This window comes from Myiozetetes cayanensis, unplaced genomic scaffold, assembly GCF_022539395.1.
Source record: "Myiozetetes cayanensis isolate MyiCay16 unplaced genomic scaffold, myiCay2020 scf5-8, whole genome shotgun sequence".
NCBI classification, from domain to species: domain Eukaryota; kingdom Metazoa; phylum Chordata; class Aves; order Passeriformes; family Tyrannidae; genus Myiozetetes; species Myiozetetes cayanensis.
In genome coordinates this window covers 8,516,083-8,542,653 of record NW_026087742.1, presented here as the reverse complement: position 1 = coordinate 8,542,653, position 26,571 = coordinate 8,516,083, and the positions used below count along the sequence as shown (strand labels likewise).

The window sequence follows — 26,571 nt, the reverse complement described above, 5'->3', positions numbered from 1 at the left end:
CAAAGAACATTTATCCAGAAAGTTAAATTAGTTAAATTCAGTACTTTATCCGTAAAGAAGCAAACCCGGCTGAGAACAGCAGTATATCTGAGCCTGGGCTGATTGTACATAGGAGGGAAGATTTTGCTTTTGACATATGGAGCTCCTAAAAGATTTAGTACCCAGATAGCTGCTTTAAATCCCTCGTGCAATTCTGCTGCTGTGGAGATTGCCAGGTGAGCGAGGTACAGTTTCACAGGTAGAACAATTGCCATGGCCCTTACTGCCTGGACACTGGAAATTTTATTCTCACCTTCAGGAGGCTGTAAGACCCTTTTCCCTTCTCTGAATGCCAAGGTTTGAAACAAGGCTAGTGGGACACTGTGAGGATGTGAAATGTACTTTAAGTCCCTTTGAAATCGAATCCCAACACAGGATATACATAAGTGCTGCCACAGAGCAGGTCAGAGCACACAAAGAGAATCTCCTGTTCGTATTCTGATACTACATAGAGAATTTTTCAGTCAGTACTTGTAGTAAAATTATTAGTAATACTGCTCTTAAATCCTAGAGGATGGTCATGAAAATGATCCTATGTAAATGAGAACTCGATTAAGTGTGGAAGAAAACATTTAAATCTACATTTTGACTGCAGCAATTTTCACAGAAATTGTTACTGCCAGCCCGTAAAATGGTGCATATGCAAACAATGGAAACAATTGCCATACTATAGTGACTGTATACCTCAATAGGCAAGTGAAAACGAACTTTTATATAAAACAAGGATGAATTCACATTATAACAGACACATAAGCCAGGAAAGAATTAGCATAACAAGAAAATTTCTAACTTCAAGGTAAGAAAGGAAAAAAAAAGACTTTTGCTGTGAATTTGAATTTCTGGCTTTTTGTTTGTGATACTGGCCCCTCTTCAATTAGGATGGTATACTTCTTCCTCTTTAGTTTATCCTTTAACTACAGTGGGTATACTTGTCTTTGATTTGAGTTGCTAAGAAAACAATGAATTCCCACACATACGCATATCTTTTTGTATCTTTTTCTTTTTTTTTTTTTTTTTTCTGGGAGAAAACATAGAAGACAGAAAAGCAAAAAAGGAAAGAAAAAAGAGAAATTTTCACATGACTTGTTATCAGTTTTTAATCTTAAATAACTAGTTCTGCATTTATTTAGACTTTAGACAAAAGCAGTAATTACACGTCGCAACTTAAAGAGCAATGACATATACATTCATTGTGTCTGTTTTCTGTCCGTGGTGAAAAGCACAAAGGACAATTACAGCAGCAACACAAGAAATGTAGATGTGAAGCGTGCCAGTGTGCCATCTACTGCTACACAAGCACTGCAGGATGCTTGCTCCTCCACCTGACAGCCTATTCCCTCAGAATGCTAGGAAGTGGGGTAGGCATTATATCCACTTGGAAATAGGAATTTCCTGACTTTTATTGTTGTGTCCTTGCAACCTTAACATTCTCTCATGCACTTTCTTGTTGGAAATAATTCCATCTCTCCAGCTCAAGGTCTGTCTTTAAATGAAATAACTTCACAAGTATTTTTTTCCAATTACATTATATATCTGAAACTAAGCCATAAACGGATTTTTTTACCAGTTGACCAGGTTCTGAAAAGGGTTTTATTATTCTAAATTGACCATGAAGCTTAGCAATCTCTTCCCTTTTCCATTTCAACTCAGGGAAAAGAAATATCAGGATGAGTTTTGATGGCTAGGAATATATGTTTATAGCACTGTGTTTAAACCTGAAAAGTAGCCAAGGCATTCTCATTTGAAAGATTTTCTCAGTAATGCGCATTTGCAGAAGACTGAAACCAAAGCTCCTGCCTCTCTATGGATACAAAGCTTACTTGATATCCACAACTAGACACTTTAAACATCTGTAAATATTCTCATGAAAAATAAGCTTTATTTACTTTGCTATGTAAATTATCACAAAAAAATTTGAACTGAAAATACAGTCTATGTTTGTAAATGAACATCAACTAATAAATATTTATAATGTACTTTCAAATTGTTAAAAGTTAAACAGCATAATGAGAACTGTGTTTGGAAGAAAAGAAGAATTTCTATACACTAAATAGATTTATTACTATACAAGCACATTCTTCTCTTGAAAGTTTTCTGTTTGTTTTAACTACCCAGTTACGCATAATTTACTCAGATCTTAACACTGTTAATTATTATCCCTAAGCTTTTCAACTCATTAAGCCTGTTTATATTTACTACCTTGGCCAATGCCTTAGAGTCACAAAATGGTTCTCAAACAGGTATGGTTCCCCCTCTACTTGGGTGTGCATTTCTCAAGTTATAATGAAGGCAAGGATGTACCTGCCTTAATTAAGAGTGTTGACCCTTTGCTTTGATTTATGGAGGCTGTCTTAATTGCCTTTCCACCATCCAGGCAGAATTACTAAATATGGAGTATGAGTCAAAGCAGTGCTTTTCTATCCCGTTTTCTCTGAGTAACCAGAAGATGGAGCCAAGCATCCACGAACAGCCCATCCCTCACAACCTGGCCAGGCTCCATCTGCCAGGGGCCCAAGGCATGCCAGCAGTACCTTATACTCCTGAACCATCCCGTTCTGGTTGTCCTCCGGGGGTGGCTGCCAGGTGACCACGATTGCTGTCCCGTTCCCATCGTTCTTGGTTACTGAGACACTCTGAGGTGGAGCACTGGGAGCTGTTTGTTCGGAAAGAAGGATTGAACAGTTACGTTTGTCGCACTTGGGAGTGAGGTTTTTAAAGGGGAAGATGGGTTTCTGGGCTATACAAATGCAATCTTTTTGTGCCCCATCCTTCAACGAGGGCAGCTCCTGACCACAGGGTAAAATGATATGGAAGGAAAGTGTGTCAGACTGCAACCAGGCTCCTGGGTTTTGCTGTAGTCTCGCTGTGCAGGACAAGAAAAGTCACATTCCCACTCTCCAAGCTCAGACACCCTTTACCCAAATGTCACAGTCCTGAGCACTGAATTCATCAATGGTCTCAAATCATCTCACTCAGTATCAAGTTTTGAAAAATAAAGCCTCTAAACTGACCCCAGCCTAAATCTCATTTTCCTCTAGTGTGTAAATAATAATGAGTAACATGAAACTTATTAAAATCAGGACAGCATGTGTTAATATTAACACATTTGTAACAATAATTTATGGTTTGCATTTGAAACAGTCCTCCTAAAAACCGGATGCACAGCTGATGCTTGGGATGAATGCAGCTATGCACACCTCTTGAACCACTTGCAGCAATAAACTGGAGTTACAGGGCATTTATAATGGGGAAGGAGGACAGAAAGGGAAAGGTGGTGGAACCTAGCAGGGGCATTGAAGGCACTGGCCACCTTGCACACTCATTATGCCTGTGCAGCAACAAAAGGAAGAGCTTTATGAACCTCTCTTCTTAACACATGTATGAGATGGAAATGCATAATTTAGTCCACTATATCTGTTGCCTTCATTCATCTTTTCACTTTGTCTCACTGATTGATCCAGATATAAAAGCCTTCTAAAAAGCATGGTTTTCATTCCCTCAGCTACAGGGCTTTGATGATTTCTGTGGTGTCTGCTATCTACTCAAGATAGTGATTAGCAAGTGCTTGAATCTGACAGAAGTCACTTGTGACCAGCCCATGAACTCAGCAGGGAGGAGTGCACACTGCAGGGAAGATAAAAAAGCGCATTTCCCATTGTGTGTTGGAGGGCATTTTTTGCACATCCCTCTCTCTCTGTCTCTCCTGCCTGGCTCTGAATATTTACTTCTGTGTCACCAAACAATTCACATAATGATCAGCCCAACACAGCCTCCTCTCCTACAGATTGCTGCTCTCAAACAGCACGCACTTCAAACAAAATCAAATAATGAACATATCAGAGGAAAGCTGGCCAGACTGCTACTTCAAAAAGGAAAGATGAAGACAGTCTGGCTCCTACTTGCCTTCTTCCAGGGTCTTTGCAAATTTCACTTCACTATCTGCTCCCTGAAACTCATTAAAAAAAGGGCGGGCCTTGATTTCGTAGTTTACACCTTTCTTCAGCTCGGGAAGGACAACGCTGTTCTTGGTTGGAGTCTTCACTTCAAAGATTAACCACTCTGACTCTCCGTAGGAAGCTGGTGTAGGCCGGTACAGAATTTTATATCCTTGGATGTACTGGGATTGCTGGTCCACCTGGCAAGACAGCAGAACACAGAACACATCCATGAACAGACATGAACCAGGGAAGATGCCCGTGACACCGTGCCCGGCCCCTGTGCCACCCGCTCGTGTTACCCACGGTAAACATCCCTGCCAAAGCACACAAAGGCTCCTGCCATTACAGTAAATTACAGGCTGGACTTGCAAGTGCATTAATCTGTTTGATGCTGGTAAAACCGTGCTGGTTTCCCTGGATTTAGGAAGGCATTAAAGGGGGATAACGGAGTTGTATAATACGTCTCGGCTCCGTGAAATGAACAGTCTTTGCATCCACGGGGTGACACAGTTCAGCACAGGCCAGACTTCTGCCCACCTGAATGTGCACAGCAGCGCAGGGGGCACACAGGGAAAGGGGGATCTACAGTGCCACAGCTCAGGGTGATGAATATGGAGGTCAAAGAGAGAGACTGCCAACTGCCCTGAGATGTCGAAGCTTCCCAAAACCCATGCAATGAGCACTGCTTCCTGCCTGCTTCTTTTTGGAGAAAGTGAACTGAAAGGACAGCCAGCTGGCACCTTCTCCGTGGCTGGGCTCTGTCAGATCTGGGTAGGAAAGGGCTGTTCCAAGAGGGCTCTGGGGAGGCTCAAAAAACCCAGTATGGTAACGTGGTTGAGATTTGGAAACATTGATCAAGCTGATGCTTAGTGCTCCTGAGCACTTTTCAGACCAAGGTAATTTTATATCAAATGTCTGGAGGAAAAAATCCTAATGTAAATAAGGGTGCATTCAATATGTTTGACTATAACTGAAACAGAAAGCTATCATATACGTGTGATCTGTCGTGGAGTATTCACTACCTTTTAACTACCATTTTCAGCTTCTGGTGGATAAGAAAGTCCAGTAACAACCACAATAAAAATTTTTAAAGTGCATCAGATTTTCCCTGTTTTCAAAAATCTCGTACAGTGGTATAAAAAAACTCTGTGCTTGCAATTTTACTCCAAAAAGCAACATATTTCATTTTTAATAATCACATAAAGAATCTGTGTGTTAGCTGAAACTGAGGTAATGCTTATTTTCGAAATTGTAGAGAAGCCACAGGCTACCCAAGAGACTGATAAAAAATGCCTTTCTGGAAAAGGTTGTTCTATAAGAAAAGGTCAAGCAAAATCGTGCTAGGAACCTCAAAGATGTTTTAATGTTATTAGCTAAAACAGGAGATTGCCTGCTGCAGGTGGCCATGCTGCAGGTGAGAGTGAAATTACTGTGCAACAGTATTATTCTATTATTGTGCAGCAGATATTTATGGTATTCTTGCAGCACTGAGGAGCCCTGGTCATGGACCAGGACTCCTTTGGGCTACAGCTCTTCTGCAAAGTCAAAAATCCTTTTGTTCCTGTTCAAAATACACTGCCATGACACAGTAGGGGCTGCAGCCTTTGCTCTCCCACACTATCCCCACCAATATGCTGACATGTTCAGATGGAAGTCCTGAAAAGACCTCAAAGCTCACTCCCTATGGTTTTACTCTTGTACCTGGTATAATCATATTTGCAATTCTTTTCTTCATTCTGCATTTCTTTTTAAAACAGCTCTTCTTTGAACTACATTTTCTTACCTCATTGTTCACTATTTGCAGTTTCCCACGTTGCTCTCTGTTTTTATTTCTAGATCTGGATTGCCCAAAGTCTCTCACGGTGAGCCATTTTTAATCCTTTCTCACGCTGACGCCTCCGCCTTGCAAGTCTACCTGAACCTTTTTTCTGTATGTTCCCAACCTCCTTGCTTCAGGACTCCTGGAGTGTTGTTTCCTCACTCCCTCATTTCCCCTGAGATATCCTCCATGTGGCCAACTTCCCGCTGCCTCCCACCACACGTCAGTGTGACACTGCCCTTTCCATCTCCTCTCTCTGTACCATATGCACTCCCAGGACCGTAGGGAAGCACAGGTTCAGATGAGGCTCTGTGGATTTGGGTGTGTTTGTGTGTTTGTAGGATGGAGGTAACACTTTCAAACAGAATTATGGCAGTGTTTCTCTCCACTGGTGACTGACAGACAGGGAAGTGCCCGTGCTATCTCATTAGGGGACTGATAGACTCCTGAAAGCAGTGCAAAGGCTCCTAATGACATGACTTAGGAGGCTTTTCATCAGTCCTTCAGCTTCCAGAGGATGACCCTGAAACTCTCACCATATTTTGAACAGAACTCTCTATGGGGACATAGATGGGGAAAACGGGACAAAATTTAATGAAGCAGGAAAGCAAAGCCCAAGTCTCTTCATTCCAGAGAAAAAGGATCTGCAAGCATACAAACTACACAGCTTCTTAAAGTGTGACTCCACTCAGTTAAAGTAGGACAATTCAGCAGTACCTGTAACCACCACCATAATACAGATTTATACTCACAGTCCAATGAACCTCAATTGAGGAGGAAGAAAGGATAGTAGGGTTGTGCAGATGTAGTACCACGTCACCCAGTTCTCTCTGGACCTGCTTGTGATCCACACCTTGGCTTGTTGGTGGAACATCTGTAATAATTTAAGATTCCATTCTCACAAGTACATATTAATAATAAGTTAAAATAAGTACATTTAAACACAAACGAATATATTAGAAAGTATATGATGCTATCACCCATAAAGTTTACTCTAAGTACTTCCCTGTTATGTAAGAAAAAACTACATCCAATATTTTCCTGAGCAAATCACCAGTGCTGAGGAAGTACCAAATCAATACACTGCACTTCCTCAGAGAGAAACATGAGGTAAATGCTGCAGAAAAAGACACTCCACAGTAAAGGAGGCTTTGGTAAATGGCTAAAGCTGCATTTCTTTATTCTTTCCTGTTGGGAAGAAAAATGTTCAGCAAATTCCAAGAGATCAGGAAATCTGTAAAGAACGACAGAAGCAGAAGTTGGATCTTCAGATAAATTCCTGGCAAACTTGCTGTTTTTAACTACAAAAATCATGTAATGACCAAAAGAAAAAGAAAAATTAGTCACATGGCTGCAGCTTCTCTGATGGCAAGTGGCTTCTGTAAACAGCAGGCAGAGCCTTGGGTGAGTCCTGTCTGCACTGTTTGATACTTGGTCCATCTTATAGCTAGAAGAGTTATTCGTATGAATGAAGGGACAAATTCCTCTCAAAATATGCACTGGTATGATGGAAACATATTTCTTGCATTCTGAGCCCTTGAAAAGCATATTTAACTGAAATGGACGACTGTCAGATGTATAAAATTTATAGGGCAGCACTAACAGGGTATCTAAAAGAGACACACACTATGGACAGCAGAGTAACATAGCTTCTGATTTCACACCTCTCTCCTTGATCACTTCATTTTAAACAAATTTAAACAAATACCATTCATTAAAAATCACAGGTTGGGAAATTAATGAGAAAGTACTTGAAATTTTTACTTTCCTTTTTATTTTTAAATTAATCTAATTCCAGATATAGAGTAATGCATTATATAAACTTTGCTCCAGCCTGACTACTTCCCTGCTTGACCTCCTCTAGTGAGAAAGCAACATCAGGAAATCTTCAGGGATTCTGTTCTCTGAAGATTGGAATTTCCTGGCAATTTCCATAGCTGTCTGCTTTGAAGAAGTGCTAGAGTATACCAAATTTCTGTATATATTTATGTACAACTACTGTAATAAGTCACTACAGGTGTGTAGACTATCCTGAAAGATGAGGTTTGGACAAGCACAGTTGATGCATTTCTAAGTGTCTTCTACATCAGTGAGTGAACAGTTGTAAAACACACTTTTTGCATGGTAGTCATGGTCTCCATTTACCAGCTTTCAATCCTGACTAAATATTAATAAAATCATTGTAAGGCTGCATAAGGATAAGTCATGAGGCCTACTTTCCTTCCAGAAATACAGTTCCCATCCATACAAAGCCTATGTCACTTTGAACTTTTGTCATACGGTTTCCTCAACATATTTACAAGAAGCTGGTATTTCTTCAAAGTTAAAGAAGCAAGCTGAGGTTAGCATGCAGTCTGAGAGTGACAGATCTGGATTCTTAGCAAGCAACACTGATAACAATGAAACAACAAAACAAAAAAACTCTCCAATGAGTCATTGCTATTTCCACATTTAGTATGTTCTGCCAAACAGCCCATTTATCAGAGTATTTCCCTCCTCCCAAAGTTTGAAAGCATTAAAGATAGAAGCTTCTGTTTGGAGTGTTGCCTAAACATCACCCTGCTTAGAATGTAAAAGGAAAGTCAGTGGAATAATTAGTTCTATCTTCGCTAGTCCTAAAAGATGAGTCATCCACAGTGTGAATCCAGCTATTCACAGGCTCAGCCATTTGCACATCTGTGCTATACAATGATGTGTGTGTTTCCTTGTTTCAGCTCCAAGCTTCCAAGGCAGGGACTGTCAAGTGATAACACCCAAACATGTGGTTGGTAATGCTGGTAAAGTGCAAAGTTGAAGGTAGGTTAGGTTCCCAAACTGGACATGCATTACAGCTAGGCTATACCACCCTCTGGACAAAACTCAACTTGGAAATTTTTGAACTTTTTTAGCTAACGACAACTTATACAAAACTGAAATGGTATTGGAAGAAGACCAGAACCTCTTTAAAGAACTTGACACTTGATTATATTTCTTACTATTGAAGAAGATTTTATACATTGGTTGTTTTTATCACTGAGGTTTTGTGTGGTTCCTCCGGTTTTCAGTTCTACTGGGTGTCCAGAGAAGAGCAAAGCTTTTCCATGTTACTATAAACCATACAATTGAGTGAAAAGAACATTTGCTGTTTCTCAGAATCAGGTCAGTGATCAGTTAATTTGGGACAGGCACAATACCTCATCTTGTCCTCAGGAATGAAACTGCACTACACTACATGAAGAACAGACTCGTGTAGAACACTGCAGCCTGCCCACATAATAACATGTGTTGCTCTACTTCCAGGAATCAGGAATCAGTAAAAGGTTACTAAATCTTTCCTTGGTAACAGACTTAGGAAGCGATGCAATCCCTCTTTTCCACGTGTCCGTGACTCTGCTGTCTACAGATATCCACTGAAATTGTCAGCCATCAGGAGAAATGCATAATACCAAAAGACAGCAATGTGAAAGTGGTCACTCCCCAGGGGAGATCAGAAAGACTTGCTTTCAGACCAAAAATGAGAAGTCACCAAAGGAAAATGCTTTGTTTCCTCTACAGAACTTCCTTTCAAAAACAAACATGCACTTACTTATACAAACAAAGAAACAAACATACAACACGGACACTCTTAATAAGCCAACGGGTCAGTTTCTCCAGTCATTAGGAAGAGCAGAAAAGCAAACAAACAAAAGAAGTATGATCTCTATCACTTTTCCTTTGAAAAAAAGATATTTCTAGATTTCCCCTTCTTAAGAATGTAAGTATTTCGACTGGGAAAATGCAGGCTTCAAAGCCACAACGTATTATTCCCTGTATATCATCCAAAGTGTCATTTATTTGCTACAGTGAACACAGCTATTTTTTAATTTTAGATTACAGCTGGATTCAGTCCATAGCTGGACTTCAGTCACAGCTGGAGTCGGTGGATGACTCCTTCATCCACTTCTACCCAACCTTTTCTTCCACTTGGCTATCTGTAAGCATCGTCTCTCTTCCCTACTATTTTACTTCAAACAGTTGTATTATTGAAATACTTTTAACATACTGCCAAAACCTCTTCTTTACTGGCTCATGATGCCAAATTCCTTCAAATTTTAAACTTCTCTCTTTCCTAATGCAGGAGAAATCAACTTAGATTACACGATTTTTTTCCCTCTGTCTCAGTCTTAAGCCTCATTTGATTCACTGGACATAGTAATAACATTTCCATGGAATTTGAGTATTTGTGTGGTAACTCCGAAAAACAGAGATTACTGTTGTTGCTAACAGGAGCTGCTATTCTGCAAGATGTAACTATCTTTGGATAAGACATACTAGGGTTCCCTTAGGCAATGCAACATGCTGTCAGAGTCTGTGTTATAGAGAAATGCAAGTTTAAACACACTATTTTACTATAGAATACATTATTGCCAGGATAGGCAGACAGTCAAAAGCTACCAGAATTCCTGCATCTGGTATCCCTTAGTCCACTTGTGACAGCTGCTGTGGACACCCAACATGTTCAGAATCAAAAGCTTACCTTGGGTTTTCACTGGATCAGATATTTGGCTTGGGTCGCTCAGTCCATAAGCATTAGCTGCTCTCACAAGGAACAGGTAAATTGCATTGGGTTTTAGCCCTTTAACTGCAAAACTCTCCATTTTCACATTTTCAGCTACAGTTTGCCAGCTGCTCCCAGATGCATGGCTAAGGATAAATCACACACACCAGCAGGTTAGCACGTGCTTCTTTAATAACATATTATACACAAAGGTACAGAGAGCAAGATCACGAGACTCGTATACCTGAAGGCCTCAATTATGTAAGAGGTTGGCGTTGCACCTGAATTCAAATTAGGTTGCCATGACAATGTAACTGTATTTCTGCTGACATCTGTAACCTCGGGTTTTGACGGAGCACTAGGAATCAAGTTTGGGTCAGTGGGTCTCGGTGGCTGCACTGGGACTCCAAACTCTAACGAAGGAGAGAGAAAGGCTGAGTATGGACAGGAAGCAGCTGTTAAGCTAAAGTGCCGTTCACATCTGCACTGGCAATTTATGACAGAGTCAGATGACTCCTGCATTTCAATTGCTGATTTCCCTTTATGTATTCTCTCCTTGCAGAGAAACCCTAATTGATTTACCTTGGACCTCAATGTATGCACTCCATGTAGCTTCGCCACTCGGGGTTGAGGCGATGCAGGTGTACCGACCGGTGTCGCCCAGCTGAACGGGGAGAGAGAAGAATAAATATTTGAAACAATCAGGCACTCAGTGGGCTAGAAAAGTAATTACAGCTCTCTATGTACCCCCATGAATATGGATGAACATATTAAAGGCTGCAAAAACTTTTGAACTACAAACTTCTTCCATTAGAAGTTATGATTTCGTGTGCTGCGGAAGGAAAACGGGTATTTATTTCTGAGCAGTCACAACAGAATTGGAAAAGCTGCACATTCTAATTTAGCGTTGACTGTTCTGTAATGAACAAAGTGAAAGCAAATTTTGTAGCATTTATTCCTTACTCTGCAGAGGTCTTAACAAATAAATTGAGAAGGAACTCAGATGACAAGACCCCATGCAACTGTCAACCCCCTACATCAGTAATGCCTGGGGATTTATGAGAACTGAGCACTGGAGAACATGTCATCCTTAAATCAAAGCTTAAATATTCCACAGGGTACACATGGGGTTCCCTGTGTTAGTATAAATTTCAATCTACAGCAGATCCAAAAAGGAATCTCCATATGCTATTCTCATCCAGTCCTGAATGTTGGATTATTTGTCCATATGTGACTTAATCACATTTCAAAAGAGTTTCCTTCTTTCCCCAAAAAGAAATGCAATCCTCCTAAGGTCCCAGCCTCACCGGATGAGCTGGACAGAAGTGATCAAAAATCAGAGGTTCAAGCCCTAAGCCAGTCTAACTTGTAATTGGCAACAGGGCAACCCTGGGGAATATGGTAAAGTGATGTATTCAGCCTCATTTCAAAAAATTACTACATTTCAAAGCACAGAAAAGATGGCAGAGAACAACCAGCATGACAAAATTTAACATTTTACAGTGTGCAAGGCATGACCAGCAGCAGTGCTGAGCAGGTACTAGAATTCCCTGAGGAGTATCTGACAGGTGATTAACCATTTTAAACTACAGTACCCTGAGAAGTGAGTATGTTTGAACACTAAAAACTCTTTCGAAAAAGCCATGTACATAGCTCTATTACTGCTCTATGTTGAACAAAGGTTTTCTTTCTAAACATTTGAATTAACTAGATAATGTCAATCTATTAGTGCTAAAGCCCAAATAATTTAATGATTTGTCTTACTGAAATACAAGTTTTGCTTTCCCTTTCATGTTTCAAGTACCAAATAATTCCCTTACTTAATACCTTTTAAAAAGCATTTTTCCTTATTAAATCTGAAATAACGTGCCCTAGGCAGGCGTTAAGCGTAAAGAATGAACTATCTGAAAACATAAAGTATCAAATATTTCCATACATTTATGTAATGTTTCACTAATTCTAAATGTAGGATTTACCACATCTAAAAAGCCTGGGGGTGAAAAACAACCAAAGTGAAATGAACAGCAAGGAAACCCACTGGTCAGCTCAAGCTACCTTGGCATATCGGATCTGCAGTGCTCCCGTCTCCAACTGCTTGATGCGGGAGTCCTGGGTGGAAACGAGGATTCCATCCTTTTTCCAGAGGATAGTGGGCATTAAAGTGCCAGTGGCCACACAGTTCAGCACCAAAGTACCATCTACAGCTACGGTCTGATTCACAGGACCCTGTCGAATGACAGGGGGAGGCCGGTCTGCAATCACTGCCAGGAGAAACAACAGGAAAGAGATTTCTGCAACTGGAAGCAATTTTCTAATCATCTAAGCAACAGCAGTTGCTGGAGGCTTTGAAACAAACTAAAGATAATTAAACAAGTAATTAAAGTTGGAGGCATGCATTATTCAGGGCAGGGTGCATTATAATGATGCAGAACTACGGAAGTTTAAGACGATTCCCCACGCAGTATTTTCAGAACGTGAAGAGAATTGCACGTTTCACAGCGGTATCCGCTAGGCACTCTCTAATTCCAACGTCTTTATAAAGCGATAATGGAAAAAGAAAGGACTTCCCAAACTCTTTCATCTTTTACCATGTGGCAGGCCTGCATAACCAGAACTCATCCTTCCAGCATTTGAAGACAGAGAAAAAGGACGTGGGCTGTCAGGGGATAACCTGACAAGTACGTACTGTGTAAAAAAAACATTCATCACGTTCCGTCAACTCGTCTCGGTGCCATTTCCTAATTGGGAGGTGCCCAGCAGTAGGGTAAAGTAAACACAAAGCTGATGGATAGAACTACCATACTAAAGAAATTTCCACTCAGAAATATTTTTCCAGTAGTTTCTGACTTTTAGTTCTGTGATGACTTAATCTGTCAATATGACTTCAAAGCCACAAAGAAAATCCCACGGTGTGTTTACATCAATTTTAATGCATCTTTCATGGGTTATTTAATAACTGTACAGAGGAAGGTATAAAGCAGTCTCAGTATTCACAGAAAAGAGTGATTGTCTACACAAGGTTTTTTTTTCCCATTATCCAACAGATAATCAAAAAAAAGAGGTAGAAGTTATCTTGTTATGCTTCAGTGATCTGCTGTACCTGCACCATCCAAGATGACATGGACTGATGATCCGAAAATAGCCATAACTTTAAATGACATAAATCTGTACAGCAGTGTCACGGGGCTCACGTAACTTGAAAACTGGTTTGGTAGCTGAAGCACAAACCTGAAGTTCTGATAATTCGTGAACATCAGATATTTCTAAATTACTTTTCATAACAACAGACAGGGTGTTAGTACTGCTTTTTTTGGCTAAATCCCAACTCTAATAATTTCATTTGCATGTTCAAATGACACTCTGTTTTCAACTGCTTAATTTATCCTTTAGTTCTTGTCCCAACCTGTTGCATTGCACTGTGAGGCCACTAGTATCTTTCTCTGCAGAGACAGTCAAAAATAAGCCCACTTAAAATCTGTATTTGACTTTGACAGGTTTGTAAACAGCTCTGCAGTTGCCAATGGTAAGAGCCTGACCCATCTATGCTCCACAGGAGAAATCTAATGCCACTGAAATTCACAGTTAATTTAAGTGCCACTGAAGTTGATGGAAACTTCTATTATCTCTGAGAATACCTGAGTATCATTCAGCAGATCCTGCCTTCCCTTTCATGAAAGTACCACAAAAATTACTGTCCCAAGACATTATAGAAAATAACTACCCGTCAGATATCCATATATCATATATATCAGATATCCCTATACCTTAAAATCATATCTAGCTATATACATCATATATTTACCTATCATATATATCAGATATCCATATATCCAGACATATAATCCAGAGTATAGAGTAAAGAAAATATATTTAAACTGTTTTTTTTTCCCAAGTTCAGATGACATAGGTCACTAGTAGAAAAACTACTCAATTTTCTTAAATTTCTATTTTAAATTTACCTCTCACCTTGCCACAGCCTTCTCCCCAGTGAAAAAATTGGATAAAGAAGGATAAAAAAATGTGGCTTATCATTGTGAGAAACCACAAAGGATGTAGTCCTATTCCTCCAATCTCAGTCCACAGGGTGTAAACAAAAATTTTATTCTCCAGGTTCACTGCATGTTTCTGGTATTGCATTATTTCTATGTTTTCTATAGTGCAAAGGCCTATTTTATAGAAACTATTCTCAGACAACAGCTTCCCTCCTCCTAAAATCTCTGCACTTATCCTCTTTCTCCATAAGTGCTAAGATTAATATTTTCCCTGAGTATCTTTGCTGTTAAAAATATGAAGTATTTCTGATAATTAGAGACTGGCCTCACATTACCCTATATTACTGCTTGTAGTCATGCTCCCTGTAGCTTTTTCATCCTAATTTTTCTCCCAACTACTTCTAAAAATGATCATTTTAATTTGTATGTTATCCTGCTGATCTCCATATAGGTTGAGGTTTTTTCATTGCTATAATGGAATATTAAAAAACAGGGGGAAAACCAGGGGAGATGCTAAGCAAATGGACACACAATAACAGAGATAAAGAGCGAGTCAGCAAGTAATCTGAAAGCAAACTCAGTGTAGTGGGGGAAGGTAAAAAAGAGTCTGATTAACATTAACAGATTTGACAAAAATCCATAAACTGAATATACTTACCAAACACAAAATGGAAATAGAGTGTAACACAATATCCAGAATTTTAAACCCCTGACAGAGACGGCCAAAACAGGATTTTTATGTTCAAAGACACATGCAATCCACATTTATGCAAAGGAGATTTCAAAGCAGTGTCACATCGCTCCACTGCTGCCTTCAAATAAAAAACAAAAAAACTTGGAAACGATAAACTGAATCCATGATTACCGTCTGTAACTTCCAAGTAGGCTTTTGTTATGATACTTCCTGCGACATTTAAAGTCTGGCAGATGTAGTACCCAACATCGGATCTCTGGACGTTGGTGATCGTGAGGTCTCCTGTCTGGGAGACTGAAAATCGGCTGGATGACTGAGGGGGCTGGTATGAGAAAAGGAGATTCTACAGGATGCACAGGAAAGAAGATGGGGGGGGGGAAGAAAGGGTTAAACGAGTTCAAACAGCAGTAATCTTAACTTAAATACATCTAAACAAATTAATCTTTTTACATTACACAGAAAACGTTCTTCTCTTCCTGTCTTAAGCACGACTGTACCACAACGTGAACAGCTTCTACAGGATCTTTTGTGATAAAATAGGTGCAGATATGCACATATAACTGTGTAAGATTTGGGGGAATGTTTTAACATCCTCTATGGTTAATGTCAGACGTTGCACAAAGTTTAACAGACGCTGGTGAAGATGTGATATGTACAGATACCACAATGGTGCAAGCAGCTGTGGTGAACCTCAGTCATTTGCTTTAATGTTCTTTTTTAGAACTTGCTCCAGGGCATCCGATTTCTTTCATTTAAATGCAGATGTTGGTTTACTTATCTGTATTTTAACATCTGCCTTCCTAAGAATGGAGAAGTTTGTTTGGTTTTTTTTAAAAAAAGAGATACTGAGCTTAGTTCATAGAATTTTTGGAGTTGGAAAGGACCTACAAAATCATCAAGTCCAACTCTTAAGTGAATGGTCTGTACGGGGATTGAACCCATAATCTTGGTATTACAAGCACCATGCATGCTTAACTGATGCTCTTTAGCTCTTGCTAATCATAGTTTTTGTGTTTTGTGAAAAGTCTTATGACACAGAAATCCCCTGCCTATTTAGACAGTATTGGTATGAAGTACACAGTATTTACCAACAGCGGTCAAAAACCAAAACGGCAATCAAAATAATACATGTTCTTTACACCAAATACTGAATCCAAATTTCTACTGCTGGCTCAAAACTTTGTGAATGGGAATACTTTAAGGTTACAGAGGCTATTTTTTATTTCTCTTTCTTGCTTAATTACAGTTTGCATTTCCAACAATCATCCAAAGGAATGGGACACAACATCCTCTACTTCAGTATTAGCAAACCCCAGCCATTGACCTTCTCTTTCAGTTCCTTCAATCATCACAAGTGGTCACCACTCAGCAGAGCCAAAAATGAGCCAAAAAAAATGATGTTCTAGACAACACTTGATAAAATAAGTAAATAAATAAACAAAATCCAGGAAATACAAAAATACAAGCATAATATTCTGGTATACTTATACCACTGAAGATTATCATGTTTGCAGTCTAGCTGTACTTAGGTATTCAGACAGAAATGTTGCAAATGGAGTAAAGAAGCCAGTCTCTAAGTGTTCTCAATTTCTCTGACCTATTGTTTTGTAACACAAAGAACCCTGTCATATGCTATTGCACCATTCATTCCTTCATTCACAGGAAAACCAGAATCCCATATTCCTTCTTTCCTTCCAATAAAGAATACTTTGTGTCACATCCCTCCTGCAAAAGATGACTCTGAAAGAAAACTGTGATTCTCTTGCTGTGCTATATTGTGTTTCACCCACTGGCTTTCAAGATCCTTTACAAAGAGGTTGGAAATAATTTTCCCTCCCATTCAAATACGGAACCTGGGAGAAAAAGTGACCTATTCAGGTATGGTCCGTCAATCAACTGATGGAGTGGGAAAGTAGATTTCCTCAGCCCATACGTAGAGTCCTACCCATGCAGTGATGCAGATCAATACAGCAAATGGGTTAGTTTGCCAGACACTCAAAAACACATGGCAAACTAACACCAGCAGCATAAACCCAGAGACAAACTTTCCGAAAATCTGGGAGTATTTGGGGGGAGTTCGAACAAAGTTTAGCGTAAGTCATGTCCATCTCCATCTCTGAAAAGTTCTCCCTGTTAGATGAAGTAGATTGTCATAGCAGTAAACATGGAATGTTTCTAGTTACAGATTTATCTTTTTACACTCATGAAGAAAATGGGAGACAGCAAAACACAGACATCCCTCCTAGCAAGGCTGACATCACCCAGCAAGCACGTGACTTCGAAGTAAAGAATAAATATCCAGCAACCCCATGCTCTAAACCTGTTTTCCACATCTTTAAAAGAATAATGAAAATACTTTTCTCTCATGTGAAATCATCTCAGGAAGAAGGGAGAGAAAGGCTGCTTTACCTGACTTCCCTCCCTCCGCCAAAAGATGGCTGGCTGAGGGTTTCCAGTTGCTTCACACTGGAAAGTCACCGTTCTCCCCAGTGCAGCCACCTGATCTCGAGGCTTTACAACAAACTGTGGAGGCTCTGAAAGGAAAACACCAGGAAAAAAAAGAAAAATAAATCACACTGCTATCAACTGATTCAAAAGAATAATTTGCCTACTGACTTTAAGTGGTGTAAACTAGAAGCAGTTTAAGTTTCTTTAATAAGGAGAGGCAGCACAAAGACACATCAGTCTCTAACGGCCTTGGCATCGCTCAGATAATTTTTTTAGTGTCTGGAACTCCCAGTTAAAACTGTGCATCATGTGACTTTACTCCTGACCGTGTGTTCAAGGAAATAAGTCCCACCAACTTGATGAGACAACTTGCAGAGCAACAGTCACCAACACAAACAAATCTGTTACCATTTGGTTTTTAAAGGAGGAAGAGGGCTGCAAGTCAGAATGGAGAAACCTCTGAGGGACAACTGGCCCACAGGACACACTTTGTTAAGTACTGCAGGAAACACTGTAGAGTAACTACAGAGTCAGGTTTACATGTACAAAACTCATCATCTTTGATTTAGGAAAAGTGAGGAGAGAAAAAGCCCTTAATTGCTTATATAAGAGACTTTTGATGTAGTCGTGGACTCAAAAAAACTTAAAAGCCCAAGAAATACCATTTGACAAATTATAACCACTTAAAATCTTCAGTTCAAACACTGAAGAGGAATAAATTTAAAGGAACAGCAGAGCTAAATGTCTTCCTCATTTACATAGGCAAGAGCATGTTCAAACAAAATATATATGCAAATGAAGGCAAATTTGAAACATCTGCTCAGCCTAACATTATAAATACTGCCAGCATTGTCCAAACTGTTTGACTTGTACAGTCTTCAACAACCCCTTCATCCAGTAGTAAATAGAATGTCAGAAAATCATGTCAGTTAAAAAAAAAAAAAAAAATCAGCATAGATGACAGCGTTAGATATCTTGGTGGTGCTAGCACAGAAAAAAAATCTAGTGTGTTTTATGGGCTGTTAAATCTTATGTCTTAAAAAATGTGCATTAAATGAAAGTCCATTTACTTATTCATTTCCAATTTCTTCTGATCATCTGTCCAAAACTAATTATGGTCTCCCTCTTCTTTGGACTGAGAATAAAGGGGATGTTTTGTATCTGACTTCAATAACTCAAATGTTTTTTGGTGTTTGTTTTGTTTTTTTTTTTATCCAAAGATTTACTTATTTACAAGATTTTTCATTAGAAACAGTGTAATATATATAATTCAAAGACATGCTTTATAATAATGTGTTTTATAAATGCCAAGCTATTGTGGTTTTAGCTAGAATAAATTCAATAACACTCAAGTCCTTCCTAAAAAAAAAATCACTTTCAGTGTTCCTGTGGGCCAAGCTTTGCAGTTGTCTGTTCCCCGTGCCTTGTGTTCCTGCTCCCCTGTGAGTTCACATCAGAACATACTCCTCCTATCACCCTCCACCTTTCAGAGGAATTTTTAAAGCATAACATGCTATTATGTACATTTGGATGCAAATGCTACCTTCCCTAGCATTTCCTTAGATAAGAAACTATGCAAAGTGATTGACCTGCAGTAATTAGCAGACTTCAAAACATTTAGCTCTGAAATGTTCAGCCAGTACCCTGGAAGAAGATGTGGGAAGACTTTGACATGACAGCAGGTTTCATTTAGAACAGAAGGTGAACTGGTTGGGGGTTTGCCACAGGGTTGTAAGGTATGCTGGGGAAAATGGAGATGAGGATGAAGCACCTTTGTTATTCTCTCAGATTCTAATAATGAGAATAAATTTAGCATCTAGTTACATTTAGGGCTTGGTTGGTTCTGTACTAGACTGTGACACAGTATCATATAAAATGGGACTGAGGTTCCTAAGTCCTGTGGTAGTGCAGAGGGTTTATAAGGTTTCACATCTTGTTGAACTTGAGGATGGTCACAGTTATAAAGAGATATATTTTCTGGCCATTGGAGAAACAGCTGAATGGTTGTGATTGTAGATGACTGTTCAGGGACTATTGAACACAAAAAAATAAGGGGGAATTTAGTCTTACAGGCAATCATGGTGGAATTTATAAAATGTAAATAGGCACATGTTTCTCTAGATATTATTCTATGTATGAATTTGTATGGATATTATTGTAAATATATATGCATACTACCCATATGTGTACTATTCTAAATCTATTGCCATTAAGGTAAATAATAAAAGTCTTATTATCTTCAATGTCAGAAGAATGGAAACAGGGTTAAGTGAAACTGTTATTAAATTCCATTCAACATTAACTGCAGTGGAAGCATTTTCACTGTCTCTTTTTTTAATGCCAGTTTGATTTCACACCTTGGGTCACACACATGTGGCATGCAATGATAAGACTGTAAAAGATGGCAAAATAATAACCCACGTAAAGAAAGAACAACTTTTATCCTTGAGACCTTTAAACCGAACATAATTTTTTATAGCACACTTTCAAGTTCAACTAACGCAGTCACCGAAGAAAGAAGACGTTAGGATTTGACTCGTTACATCACATAAAAACAGACAGACAGTTTGCAACCCATTACCTTTCTCTTTGCCATTAAGTTACCCATACTTCATGCAGAATTTATTCTGTTCGATGTGTCTTGTCAGTAACAAGTAAAAGATGGGAGCTGACTGGTTGAAGGACATGGAAGGGGATGGATGGGAAGGGGAGGAGAAGTTCCCGTCACAGTGATACGATGACTAGGAGATGGCCAATAAAATTTCAACTTACCAGACACAACTAAAAACAAAAACAAAACAAAAAGAAAACATGGAATAAATAAAATTGAACAGACATGAAACAAAGCAAAGAATAAAGCAAAACTGAAAAAGAAGAAAAAAAAGAAAAGAAAAAAAAAGATCCTTGGTAAGGACCTTAGAAAACACACATATATATATATTCTGATATATGAAAAATATATTTAAAATGTTAAACACATATTTTAATTTCTTTTTAAGCAGCAGTCTTTCAAATACTGAAAGCAGGTGGTAGAGGAAAAAGGGTAACAGACTGAAATCATGATCAGGCAGTCTGGGTTCTGCTCCAAGCCTTTCTAATAAATTGTTGTTTAACCTGGAGTAATTTTTTTTTTTTACATTATCATTATTCCTCTGCATCAAGAGCTTTCCATGGTAAAATTAACTTAAAATCTCTAGTAAATATCGCTCTGAAATCTTGCTGAAATGGAACAGTGACAATTTACACCTTTTCTAAAGCATCCAAACATTTACAAATTGAATATTTTTTTCTGAAGCTACTAGCAATTATAAAAGAAAGTTTATTAAAAAATTAATAATATGCTAAGGCATTCAGCCCACACACAAATCTCTTTAGAACAGGATTGCTGTGTCAAGGTCATAATGCTCACTATTAAATGTAAATTAAAAGTAAACCACAATTAAAATTAATTGGAAAAGATTCTTAACTCTTTTCTTTGCCCTCCAAACCTCAGTTTCATTAAAATATTCAAAACCAGACATTTATTGTAAAATATTAGATATTTCAATGGAAATGGTCAGTGATAAATTATCAAACATTAAATTATTCTTCAACTATAGCTGAAATTTTTTTTAAACTTCGAAATGGCACAGATCCTGGCAGGTTAACTTTGCTTGTAAAAAGAAAGGTATCTTAGAAAGCATTCCAACCACATATCACTGATTGAAAGAACAGCTTGAAAATAAAACCCTAAAAATAATGCACTTTGAAAACATACACAGATACTGACCAAAAAAGTTACTCAGAAAAGGGTACTTGGTGTAAGGTAATTACAGCAGAAGTCCAAAACCATATAATTTTTTAAATGCACGTTAAAAATAGTGAGACCTTCTTCACTTCGGTCTTCCCTCTTTATGTTGAGAGTAAAACAATTGTCATTTTCATTTTACATTGTTCAGCAGGGGTAAAGGTACATCTTTATATCAAGTAACTAAGCACCCTCAATGCAGCATCACCTAATAAACACACGGAGAAAACCAGTTATATCAAGTTTGCCAACACTCACTAGGCATGAGGAATAGTGGCTTCCTGTTCTAATGAACACAGAGGACTCCAGGTGTATTATGAAAATGAAGCAGAAACAGAATCTGATATAATATTGGAATTTGGAACATGTTGAAGCCAAGAAGCTGCAACTCAATGTGCCAAAACCGGATCAAAGAGATTTGAGTTTTATGATATTAGAGACTTTTTTTTTTTTTTTAAAGGAAATAATCCCAAACAGAGGAAGTCGAAATTACCATTTTTCAAGCATTTGAGTTTCAGTTTTAAGGTGCTATTCCAGACTGTGCACTAGGCTTCTCTAGGTGTGTGGGTTCAGTATTTCTCAAAAGGAACATCAGCGTGCATTACTCTGCTCAAATTATCTGCAAGTCTGTGATTCGTAAGAGAAGTGGCCAAGAAATGATACAAGTGAATTCCTGAGAGAAATATGCTCTTCCCCAAGATTCAGCTCCTAGCTCTCTTGTTCATGTGTAAGTACACTACACAGTAACAGTTCCTTTTTAACTGAAAAGCTCTTTACTAAACGTGCAGTTACAGTCTGAGCTGCTCTGGAATTATAAATGCTTCTCCATAAAGCACAACTCATAGTCTACATGAAACAACCTGATAAGCGACTTAATGGGATGCAACTCTTGCACAGAGGAAGTAACTCTAAATTATGCATTTTCCATTAGTTGTGGAGTGCCAAGAAGAGGAAAGTTCAGCCTTCTTGGTAGCAGCGCAGAGCTGCTCAAGTCCTCTACTGAAAACTCACTTGAAAACCTCTAACTGACAGAAATCTGTCTTGGTTGCTCAATTACATTTCCACAAATTAAATTAACTTCTAAGTGCTGAATTTCCACTTCTCTTTTCACTAGGCATTTCTTACTGTAGGTCAAAAGTAACCCTGTCAAACGAATATATTTTTTTGCCCACCTGTAAAAACAGAGGGGACACTGATACATGAAAATAAATCCCTGTAGAAACAGGGCATCACATTGGTTGCAAATCCGTGGAAAGGGCAAAGGGTGAAGTTTCATAGAAAAATTTAAACAATTCTGTCACAGGGATATCATGTGGTTTAAAAGAACAACAATAATAGCAACATCTACAACAAAGACCACATTCTTAGCTTGATTTGCAGTCTATTGATATCTAAGGTTACTAAAACAGAGAAGTAAAGAGGTTTTCCTCTATTATGGCATATTTTATTTGACAGCACTTTCAATTATAAAGTAAATTAATTTTCCCTGTGTTAAGCATGGCTTTTCACATGGCAATTAGGAGGAATAACCTGTTTGTAAAGACAGGAAGTTAGCATGTAAAACCACAACTACCAAAGGAATAATATTTTTGCCTTTCATATAACTTCCCTGACATGTGGTCTTTTCAGGGAAGATGTGTCCAGTCACTGAACAAAAACCAAAAGAAAAGTGGTTTCCAGACTAGTGACGTGATCTTTTAATGCCTTACTCTTACCAGCAATCCTATCAACCTCACTGGGACTATTGGTATCATTAAATGCACTCACAGGAGTAGGAATTTGCAGTTTTAGGACTTAAACTACAGGCCAGTATAGTTGCCAGATGTTAATGGAGCAGCTACAGTATCTGACAGATATAGCACTGTAGGTTCATACGAGAATCAGGTGGGAAGCAACCTCAGAGGTCTCCAGTCCAACCTCCTGCTCAAACAGGGTCAGCTACAAGGTCAGCCAAGGCTTGATCCAGTCAGGTCTTGAAAAACTTCAAGGAATAAGAATGCACAGACTCTCTGGCAACCAGCTCCACCACTTGGCTGTCCACCCAAGTGAGGAAATTTCTCATCACATCCAGCCTTGATCTCCCTTGTTTCAACTCAAAATCAATTGTCTCTTGTCCTCCCACCCCGCACTGCTTAGGTTTGTAAATGCTGATCTAGTGTTTGCCTGTAACTCATCGGTTTTGTCATATTTAGTGTCGTGTCTGTTTCTCAGTCTGATACTGGGTAAGTTAAAAATTTCAAGTATCCCACTCTTGAAAGCTGTGGTAATAATTATTTATCGCAAAGAGAGCAGAATTATAGAAATTTTCATCCATTTAGACTAATAAGGTGCTTGGAGATCTTGAAATCCAAGGTGGTACTTAATTACCGAGCAGCGTTTTGTTCTGCATATTAAATACTCATTAATTATTGGTCTGACTATTTAGGAATACCTTCCAGGTGCTCAGAAGATATCTTGTTATTTAACTGACACAAATTGAATACTTGCAATTTAAGCTCAGTGTGCTTCATTTTCGATTTTTAAAATAAAAATCTTCATGTCTTCAAGGGCTGCTTGACACTCATAGAGGCAATTATAAAGGAAGCAAGAAAATACAACTTTACACCAGAGAAATGAAACAATCCCAATCTTCAGGCCAATAATAACATATAACAATCAAGTTCATATACAACCTTTAGCCTCTGTGCAAATCTTTGGCCATTCTGACTAACCTAGGAGTCACAATTAAATTTAGATTCCTTTCAATTAATTTTTGCTCCGTTAATCCCAGTTCAAGTGAAAACTATCAGAGGTTGAATGTGCCTGCAGAAACAAACTGGTAGTAGAAGGGACACAAGTGTGAGTGTGTGTGCTGGAAGAGACATCAGAGCAGAGAGCAGGAATTTCTGATGGGATTGGGTAGATACAGACTGGACAGTGAGAGAGGAGAAACTCCAGAGCTAACAACAGGGACAGTACACAGATAGCTGCATTATCTGTCATGGAGCACTGCAGTTCTACAAAGGAGCTGAAGCTCAGCTGTTTATCATCTTGGTATGAAATGAATGGGTGAGAAACCCACTGTTTATAATCTCTGTCTGAAATGAGTGGGTACAGAAAATTTGGGTACTAGAGTTACATGCAGAGGAAATGTGAGAGTCTCAGTATGTTTAGCAAACTGGTCAAGCTTCAGATTGCTCGTGCCTCAAAAAAAAAAAAAAATTCTGAACAATTTCACTTTCCAAGTCTCTCCCTCATCCCAAACAAAAAATGAGCAAAAAGTTGCCAAAATCTTCCGTTCAGAAATATGTTTAACTGTTAATCCTGTCAAATTCTGAAATCCAATTAGCTACTTTTTACCTTAAAGAATCAGAATGAGGACCACTGAATGCCTCTTAGCAACATGACTACCAGGTATTTATGTTGCTGTTTTGCAAAACTATTATTAAGGGAGGTAGTTTAAGACAATGTGCCATGTTCCATTTCCTATCTAGTGATTTGTAGGCTATTTGTTCTTATCAAAGCAATCTGAAACACTCACTGTCCTCGATAGGCACATCTCTCTGCAGTCATTTGTGGGAAGTATCACTTTCTACAGAGAAATAAACAAAGGCCTGAATCTCTTATTCTGGAAAAATACAAATGCTGCCATTCAGCTGCCTCCTGGCTTCAGCCAGTGAAAAATACAGGAAAATAACGCCAGGTACATTACAAAAGAATTGGGGTATATCACTTTTCATCCTCACTGCTCACTCTATTTTCAGCTGTCACTTCTCGAGGTCTAAATGCCTATACAAATAATTCAGATTTTCCCAGATTTTCTGATAATACTCACACTGATGTAGGACCAGGCTGGGACACCCCTTACTCACCGTGAATGCTTTCCCCAGTACACGGCCCCAGAGCCCCAGGTGTGACACAGTGCAGCACAAACTTCTGAGCAAAGGTCTCACAGTCTGGCGCCAAACATGTCACAGCCATGCGGCTGAGGCAAAATGTTTACACGAGATTTTTGATGTTTCCAATCAAAAGTGATGACTTGTAATTCCAAACCCCCACCAAGGGAGCGATTGTGGTTTCTTATATTTATGAGGACTGGAAAAATTCTGTTGTAGATTGCCGTTGATGTGTCAGATAAGCACTTCTTAGGTTTAAAGGAACAAGGGACTACAATAACTTCAAATTTACCAAACCTGAGAAGATAAAAATCTAAGTGATTGGAAAAGAAAGAGGTTAATTGTTTTCTATAATGGTACTGTAAGAGAATGAAATTAAGGCAGAAAGCAGTTGACTTATTATTTGGAAAAATAGCTTTGATAGTAAGATCACCTTTAGAAAACCTACATTATAATGTTTCAGGTTCATGTACAAAAAAGTTAACAAGGCAAAAATCTCAGTATCAGTGAAATGCTGTTTTCCTCGACATACTTCCCAATGAGTTTCTTTTAAAATTTATGTTTATTAACTTTTGTTTACAATTGATTCACACTCCCTCTTCTGTCTGAATACCAAAAACCTGTCAGGCTGTCCAGGTTTCGGCTGTGACAGAGTTAATTTTCTTCTTAGTAGATGCTGCAATGTTGAGTTTTGGATTCAGTATGAGAATAATGTTGATAACACACTGATGTTTTGGCTGTTGCTAAGCAGGGCTTACCCTAAGTCAAGGACTTCTTAGTGTCTCATGCTCTGCCAGTAAGGAGGTTCGTGAGAATCTGGGAGGGGACATAACCTGTACTGGCCGAAGGGATATTCCATACTACAGAACATCTCACCTAATATACAAACTGGAAGGAGTTGGCTGGGAACTGCTGACTGCTGACAGGTTGGCCATCAGTCAGTGAGCAATTCTATTGTGCATCACTTATTATTTCTCTCTCTCTCTTTCATAAAAGTTGTTATTATTATTATTATCATTAGTATTATTAGTACAAATATATTTTACTTTGTTTGAATTGTTAAAGTGTTCTTATCTCATTCCACAAATTTTGGTGGGTTTTTTTGTGTGGTGGGGTAGTTTTGGGTGGTTTTTTTGAGGTAAGTGGGCATTTTTTTCCTGATTCTTCTGCATGTAGCACTTGGGAGGAAGGTGTGGAGGGAGCGAGTGAGGGGCTGTGTGGTACTCGGTGTCTGGCTGGGGTTAAACCACGGCACATGTGCTGGGCAGTAACTCAGAAACAGGCTGGCTGGGGACTACGCCCTGCACAAACAGTGCCACTCTTGGGGACCAGCAGGCCGCCAGCTGCACTTCTCCCTGTGCACTTATCCATCTGCACTGCAATCAGCAGGAACAAGACAGCTGCAGTCTGGAAACCTGGTAGTCACATCCCCATGACGCTGACTCTGACCATGACTCATTCTC

General features: G+C 38.9%; 1 protein-coding gene across 1 annotated transcript in view; it reads right to left on the bottom strand.

Moving 5' to 3' along the window:
* ROBO1 (roundabout guidance receptor 1) overlaps window positions 1-26,571 on the bottom strand; it is a 703,140-nt gene that overhangs the window by 44,659 nt on the left and 631,910 nt on the right. The window contains 9 exon segments of the mRNA XM_050332388.1: window positions 2,571-2,692; window positions 3,943-4,174; window positions 6,549-6,670; window positions 10,292-10,458; window positions 10,557-10,725; window positions 10,895-10,976; window positions 12,368-12,573; window positions 15,170-15,341; window positions 17,408-17,532. Of these exon segments, the coding sequence (XP_050188345.1) occupies window positions 2,571-2,692; window positions 3,943-4,174; window positions 6,549-6,670; window positions 10,292-10,458; window positions 10,557-10,725; window positions 10,895-10,976; window positions 12,368-12,573; window positions 15,170-15,341; window positions 17,408-17,532 (1,397 nt within the window).